We start from the raw sequence: 8,188 nt of genomic DNA, 5'->3' as shown, positions 1-8,188 counted from the left end.
TGTGAAAGAGATGTATGATGAACTACTAAGTGAAAATACATGTTGCCAAAATATAAATAGCAGGATCCCATTTTAACGGAAGAAAACTTTTTTATGGAAGTATGCACAGAAAGGCGTCTAAAGAGGCATATCAAAATTAGAACTGACACTCTGTGGGCTCTGAGATTGCTGATTACTCTTTTTTTTTTCATGTTCATCAGTAATTCCTTTTTTTCTTGTTTTACAATAATCATGGGTTTTTTTTACATAATTATTCAGAAAAAGAAAACCAAGTGCAGTTTCCAACTTCCCGCGGTTGGTGCCTGAGGCACTCACGTTCTCTTTTGCATCATCTCCCCCTCTCCACACTTGATCTTATCCTGTTGTCATTTTGGTTCCAAATCCCCTTCCCCATCTCCCCTACCAATCCGTCCTCAGACACACAGATGCTTGGAGGGGGATGGAGGTGTTGCCAGCTGGGTTCTGAGGAGCACAGAAGCAGGAATTCCGGAATAAGAGTGTCAGCTAGGACACCTGCCAGCCCCAGGGAAAGAGAGGAACCAGGGTGATGGGGCGTTTGGCTGTGACACAGCTCTCTGAGGCCAGAGGAGTGTGGAGTAGAGGATGGGTCAGCCAAGATCAGAGGCCAGGCAAGGATCTGACCGTTTGACCTCATGACGTCGCTGCTCCCTCATCCCTTTCCCAATGAACTTGATACAGGGCCTAAAACTCAGATCAGACATGTCTTGTAGGGCATGGGTCTGTGGTTACCAAGGCGGTCCATCTCAAGAGAACCAGCTCTGGTTCCTCCACTTGCAGCTGGGTGTGAAATTCTAACCCCACAGAGGCTGTGCTTCTCAAACTCCTTATAACCCCTGGGGTATTTGAAGTCACAGGAAGGAAGAAACAGCATTGTGAGGGGGGAAAAAATTAGGTTTTTACTGAGAATGAATGAGTTCCTATTTGTACTGCAATTAAAAAAAAACAATTGTGCTTTATTTGGAGTTTTGGAAAGACTCTAAGTCTTCCAATTCTACTATTACAGCAAGTACAAATATAACACAGAGCAGAATGGGAAACCTGATGAATTTAACATTTTAAGGCTGGAGAGACACTTTGTACTTGCCCTGGGATAGACCTGCTTCTGGCTACACCCCCGATCCTGCCCACATAGCTCTCTTTAAGAAGCGCCGGTTGAAAGAATCACCAAAGGGGTTTATCTCTGTGTCCCTGGAAGGGATCGATTACATCAGTCCCAAAGCAAGGTGCATAAAGTACTGAGTCTCCCCTGAGCAGGTGTGGATGGAGGTGGGGGCTCAAGTAAGCTCCCATAATTTCCTATCATGTTATTGTCTTCATTTTAGCAAATGAAAAAAACTGAGCCTCAATGAAGTGGAAATGACTTGCCTAAGGTCACCCAACTAGTAAAGTGGCAGGAGCTGGACTTCTAACTATAAAGCCAGTGCAGATGATCGTTAAATAGAGGTGCCTTTCAGAAACAACGTGGTCCCCAAGCCAAGATGATAGGTGGGATGGCAGCAACGTGAAGGAACATGCTGTCAAAAACCATTCATTTCTCAGGGAGTGGAACTTTGTCAGAGGAACTTTCACATTCTACGTTATACACTTCTGTAACATTGGGTGGTTACAACCAATATATTTTTCTTCGTGGTGGTCACCCAACAACATCAAAAAGTTATTCTTTAGACACTCAGCCCAAATAACTGCCCTTGGTCTGATTTCAACCTCACCTAGCTGCGGGAATCGAACCAGCAACCTTGGTGTTATCAGCACCACGCTCCAACCAACTGAGCTAACTGGTCACCCCACCAGCTCCCTTCTTGATTATGGGGCTTTCCCGTAAATCTGGCTCTCTGAGAGAGGCAGCACTGGCCAAGCTGACATCACTGTGCTGTCCACCTGAATTACGATTTCTCGTTGTAAATGAATGCAGCTCAACAAACTTTTCCCGCCTCCTATCCTCAACCCTTCCTAGGGTTTAGCAAACAGAAAGGAGCATTATATATGCAAGTCAACACGGAGGAAAGAAACAGAGTCTCTTCGCATAGTGACACACAGGCATTAGGACACACTCAGCCATGTACAGGCCGGCTGCTCGATGACTTGCTGTGTCAGACAGCAAGTAAAGGCTTCTTCATCTATTGCTGTGTTACTATTTCCCTTGCAAGCGACAGAAATCCAACTCGTGCTGGCTTAATAGTGAAAACCGGGCCAGATTTTACACGTCCATATAATTTAAAAAGCCAAAGCTAGAGCTCTGGCTTCAGGCATGGCTGGACCCAGGCATTCAAACAATGTCATCAGGTTTTTTCTGACTCTTATCTTTCTTTTGTGCTGACTCTACTCTTAGGCAAGTTCTTTGCACACAGTGGCCCAGGCAGCTCCAGAGTTCCATCTTCTAGTTTGGAAACCATACAATTGGAGAAATTTCTCAGTAGTTCCAACACAAATCCCAGAATTGAATATCAACGACTTGGCTTAGCTCACATGCCTATGTCGGAATCAACTGTGGCAGCCAGTGGAGTGGAACACGCTCGTTGGTCTTTCCTGAACCACATCACTTCCCCTTCCCCAGAGCTGGGTACCACACAGGGTAACAGTGAGGAGCAGTGGTTACCCAAAGGGAAAACAAGCCACTATAGAAAGAAAAATGGATACTTGGGATGGGGGTAAAACAGATGTCCACCACTAGATCTGAGACCCCCTTCAGCTTGATCTGGGGGGAACAGAACGGAAAGAAAGAACTGATAGTCAAGCAGAAGGCTTGAGGAGAAGAGAGGCAACGGCCGGGGTAGGGGTGGGGTGTTAGATTTCAGAGACAGAGGAACCCAGGGGAGGGTGAAGCGAGAAGGCATTGCCTGCCCCCTGGGGTCAGGGAAGGCTTTGGACCAGAAGAGCTGGACTCTGTGTGGATCTCGACAGGTGACATGAGTAGGATTGCTCTGCACGTCCTTTCGGATTTGTCGTGGTCTAAGGGAGGCAACTGTGTGAGGGCGTGGACTGTGCCAGCCCGCCTTCTGACGTTCAGGCCAAGGTAAAGGGATCACGTTTTCTTAACGGCCATGCTGCTTATATCTGTCAGTCCCACATGAGTCCTGTTAGCTTGAGTCAGCTTTCTGGAAGCCAATTGACTCCAACGAACTGACCAGGTTGAGTTCCTGGACCCATGAAGCTGGGAACCCGACCTTGGACGCTGGTAGATTCCACAAGCTCCTGCCCCAAGGAAAGCCCCTTGGCCGGCAGCCAGCTGGTCTGCCCTGACCACACCCTCCCTTGGCTTTTAGGCCTCTGGTACCTTCTTTATAGCGCTGTGCCAGGATTCCAGGAGACCGCAGCTCGGACCCCTGGCACGGGGCTTCCTCAGAATAGGCCAAGTACATGGCAGCTGTCTTCCTTACTATTGGGTGTGTGGTGTGCCTAGCACGGTATATGAAGCGCATGGCAGGGTACAGATGAGATGCTTGAGAATCAGTTAACTGTTAAACAACTGTAGTGACTTTAGAGGAACCTACTGCCCTAGCAGGTGCTAATTACTTGTGGGCTGTTTTGGGGGGTTTTCTGCATTTGGCTGGGCTTTCCTGCCCCCACTACTCAGAATACTTTCCTATCACTTCTCTCTTCTTCACGAGGCCACCTGCTTGCAAATGTGCTCAAAGCACAAACTTTTTTTTCCCACTGATCATGACATCCAAAAGGTTTTGTCTGAGACCCCCCCTTCCCCATAGTGATGTCTCTCAAAGTGGTGTTTCCCAGTCCACCTGTGTTAAAGTCATGACAATGTCTGTTAACTGTGCAGATTCTTAGATCCCATCCAAACCTGCTGAATCTCAGCCTCTGGGTTTGGGGCCCAGAGAGCTGCATTTTAAAAGTCCCCGGGGGTGGTGGGAATTCTAATGCAACCCAAAGCTCACAAGCCACGGTCCTGCAAGCAACCATGAGTCACCTGGCTCCAACAGGAAAGTCCTAATTCACTCGTAGGCCCTGCCCACTTTGGCCCTTCTATCAGGTAATTCAAAGTCTCCAGGCCTGCAAGTTACTGATTAACCCTAGGTTTCTAGGAAAGAAATAATAATAATACCTGAAGGGACAATACAAGTCCAGAAACAAGCTGAGTGGCCCTGGGAGTGTGGTGCCAGATGGTTGGTCATCGTCACCACGCACCTGACAAGAAGGTAAAGGAGGCTTCATACACCCAGACTACATCCAGGTCCCAGCGGCACCAGCTGACTGACTCTCTTTGTCCATGCCCAGGCCCTGAGCTGCCACGTCCCACTGGCTTCTATGTCCAGAATGGCCTGCACTGAGGTCCCACAGCAGCCAGCACCACAGCAGCTGCAGCCCATCTCTGCAGGAGCCACCACCACCAACGCTGCCGTCCTTGTCGGGGGTCATCGTGGGTCCACGGATCGTGACCTGGAGTGCCTGGTGTGCCGGGAACCCTACAGCTGTGCCCGACTTCCTAAGCTGCTGGGCTGCCAGCACTCCTTCTGTGCTGTCTGCCTGAAGCTTCTGCTGTGTGTGCAGGATGACACCTGGTCCGTCACCTGCCCACTGTGCCGCAAGGCCACCACCGTCCCCGGGGGCCTCATCTGCAGCCTGCGTGACCAGGAGGCCGTGGTGGGGCGGCTAGCTTGGCAATGCTCAGAGGTACGGCTCTGTCCCCAGGGGCTAGTGAATCCTGCCGCCCTGACAGCAGGGCACCCTGGCTTGGCAGGCGAGGATGGGCAGGATGTGGCAAGCGCCAACCGCGTGGCAGCCCGGCGCCTGGTGGCTCACCTGCTCCTACTGGTTTTGCTCATCATCCTCATCCTGCCCTTCATCTACCCCAGCATCATCCAGTGGACACTCACCGTCATCATTGCCCTGGCCTTGCTGATGGCCACCCTCTTCTGCTGTCACTCCAGCAGCCAAGGAGGCTGCTGGCCCTCCCCCAGGACTCCCTTCTGCAGAGAGCAGAAACACAGCGAGATCTCTTCTGTTGCCTGAGTGCACCCCTGCCAGGGCCGGCTACTCTCACAGTGAACAGGGTAAGGGCATTAGGCTGGCGCCATTGGGAGATGAAAGACCAACCAGACTTGCCAAGCCAAAGCCAGAATGACTGTCTTGGGTCAAGAACCATGTGCTTGGACGATAGGCCCATGCCTGTCCGGGGTGCAGCACAGCAAACCTATTTGGAGTGAGGATAAGGCACAAATGACTTGAACGATAGATACAAGGCAGGGGGGTTCCTGTTCCTCTTATTCCAGTGCTCCTGGTGTTTCTCTCTATACCTTGATGAAAGTATTGCAATAGTAACAATATTGAAGAACAAATAGAACCACAACTCCTTTTTTTTTTTTTTTTCAATTTATGTAGCTGGTTTTCTTTTCTTGCTTGGTTTTGGTTTGGGGTGTGTGTGTGTGTGTGTGTGTGTGTGTGTGTGTGTGTGTGTATGTTTGGAGCAGTTTGTTCATATTCTGCCTCTTACACATTTTCCTTCCTAGGAAGTCGGAGCCCACAGGAACGCCTCCTGTGTTCCCTCCTTTACTGCCCATATAGGGCCCGTTGCACCTTGCCAAAGGTCCTGGTGGCTTGGGTCTCCCATTGAGTCACCCCTCCCCCCCAGGAATGGAAGGAAAGAACTTGCGTAGGGGAGTGGTACTTCTGATGCAGCCGGGGAGCGCCCACATTTAGTTGGCAGAGCTGGGGAGGGGTGGAGGGATGCAGGCGGGTCTGGGAATTTCTCCAGCACCCCCATCAGGATGTCCCTGTCATCAGGCCCTGACTTGACAGAGAATCTCAGAGTGATAAAGGCTCCCCTGTGCCATCCCCACACCCCCCACAGCAGGCCCAGCTGTCCATGCGATGCACAGTCCCACACTCCAGAGTCAAAACTTATGGCTGCTGCTTTCTTTATTACTGCATCTTGATTCCCACTTGAGCTTTTGTCATAGATAAGAGGCCCCATAAACGCAACGGTCTTTTCCAATAACCCCACCTTTCCCACCTTGCTCTGAGAGTTGCAGTCATCTGAGAGGCTTTTGTGTCTTTTCTCGACTATTTCTGCTCTGTAACATAGAGGAGGCTTCTGCTGGCAGGGATGACTGTCTATGGTCACCCAGGTCAGGCCTCAGCCAGGGAGACCCGTAGGGTGCAGGGGAGTGGAGGGTTCCAGGAGATGACATGTTATTTCCTTCCAAATGCCCCATAATTGGAAAGCAGACTTGAAACCTCAGTGGGCTCACTGAGCACAATCCATTGTCCTTCCCTGATCCCTTTCCTCCTGGTAGGATGACAGCTGCAGGTTGGAGACTTTTTTAAGGTACTTTACATTTTGTCAGGGGGGGATGAGAGAACTCTGCCACCGGAGCACAGAGACTTGACCATGACCTTGTGGTTATGTGCTGCTGAACAAGGTCTTGAGCTTCATTTTCCCCAAAATGAGCCAGTAGGACTGAATGATTCCTAAGACCCCTGAAGCCCACGAGTTGAGGGCACTGTTGGGCCCTCGAACAATAAACACGGGTCACATGCCCCGTGGCCTCACACAAAGAAAAGTCAAAATGTAAGTGTGGATGCAATTCGCTGCTCTTGAAATCTGGGTGCTTCCCTTTCTTTCTTACCAGGTCCTTCCAGGGTGACTCTGTGACACCCATGCTATTGGTCTTACTGAGTCTGGGTGCTGAGAGTGTGTGAGTGTGTGGGTGGGTGAATGCGTGCCCACGCTAAGTCAAGGCCAAGTGGACCAGAAGGACACCCTGTCTCCCCAGGATGAGTAAATGACAAGAACTGTTTGGCATTTCCTGAGCTGGCCTTGGGCATGGGCATTTGGGGATGGTCGCCAGCAGGATAGGGAAAGAACGTTCTCTCCCCATTCCCCACTCCCATTCCATCCAGTTCTTGGACCCTCCACCAAGAAGAAAAGCTTCACCAAGATTTCAGTTGTTCATGACATCACCATTTCTACCATAATAATGGTGGGTGCATGTTTATTGAGCTCACTAGGGGCCAAGCCCTGCAAACCTGCTTTATATGCATCATCCAGCTGAATCTTCATAACAGCCTATGCAATAGCGATCAGGTTGATGAGGAGCCTGAGGATCAGAGAGGTAAATTCATCTGCCTTAGACTGCACAGCCAGCCTCTTTCAGAGCTCCCTGGGACATTCATCCAGGGCTGTTTCTGCTCTGTGATGCTGCGCCCTTTGTGTGCCTTTCCAAAACAACCAAGAAGCCAGTTGTCACTTGTGGGCTTGCGAAGCAGAACAGGAAACTAACCTCCAGTGGTCAGGTACTCAGGGAGGCCAGAGAATTCCGGAAGCTGTTGCCGATGCTAAAGACAAAGAAAAGAGAGTGATAAAAATGGGATGGCTTTCCTGCAGACTTTTACTCCTCAGTCCCAGCCTCCCCTGATGGGAGCTATATTGGCACATGGTCCCCAACCAGTATGTCCTCCATCCCTCTAGGCAAAGATGTCCTGACACTGCTGTCACCATTCCCCTTGAAGCCCAGCTTGTCCCAGCCACCTTCTGGCCCCTGGCAGGATGGGGACAGAGGGCACCAGAAGCCAAAATCAGCCCAGGCTGCCCTGGACGGGGGCAGAGGAAACAAGCAGTGTTGCAAGGGAATGTGAGTGGAAGAACCCAGGGAGGCAGGCCAAGGCTCAAAGCTAAGCTCTGGCCTAGTGTATAACCCGTAAAATTCACAGAACTTCTCTGAGCCTTAGTCTGCCTATCTGTAAAGTGGGGGAGGACATTCCCACAGCTCTCAGGGTCTCCATGATGATTCAAACTGCCCCTGGAAGAGAATCCTGTGTCCTAATGGGCTGCCTTTATCATCAATCATTGACCCCCTTAGATGAATAGCGAGCAGGGGGCTGGCCTTGATGATGGGGTGTAGAAGGCAGTCCAGAATAGGAGCACTGTCCAGGACAGGCCAATCTAGTGAAGGTCTTTGTACTTATGCCCTATGGGGAGGGCCTAAGGGTGGAGAGGAATTGCAGGAGGAGGCCAAATTTCATCTCCATCAGACCCGTCTCCCTAAAATATGACCTTGGAGTGAGTTATACCTGGCTTGGATTCTGGCTTCAGCACTTACAAGTCGCCTCACCTCTCTGAGTCTCAGGTTCCTTGAAACAGCTTATAATCTGTATTTTATAGGGCTGCTGGGGGAATTAGTGAAGTAATCCATGGCTGAGCACTGGGGATCAT

At 50.4% G+C, this 8,188-nt stretch overlaps 1 protein-coding gene across 1 annotated transcript; it reads left to right on the top strand.

The window, feature by feature from the left end:
* Positions 1-4,278: 4,278 nt before the first annotated feature.
* Positions 4,279-4,986, top strand: RNF186 (ring finger protein 186). The gene has a single exon (XM_019666658.1). The coding sequence runs from the start codon at positions 4,282-4,284 to the stop codon at positions 4,984-4,986; it is 705 nt and encodes a 234-aa protein (XP_019522203.1). The 5' UTR covers positions 4,279-4,281.
* Positions 4,987-8,188: the final 3,202 nt, after the last annotated feature.

The sequence above is a fragment of the Hipposideros armiger genome, unplaced genomic scaffold (genome assembly GCF_001890085.2).
Source record: "Hipposideros armiger isolate ML-2016 unplaced genomic scaffold, ASM189008v1 scaffold_477, whole genome shotgun sequence".
NCBI lineage: Eukaryota > Metazoa > Chordata > Mammalia > Chiroptera > Hipposideridae > Hipposideros > Hipposideros armiger.
Note: the sequence above shows the minus strand (reverse complement) of the source record. Positions and strands in the feature narration are given on the sequence as shown.

Bases quoted from the DNA above. Each gene is read 5' to 3' on its own strand.
- RNF186 (XM_019666658.1), top strand. From the start codon at position 4,282: ATGTCCAGAATGGCCTGCACTGAGGTCCCACAGCAGCCAGCACCACAG.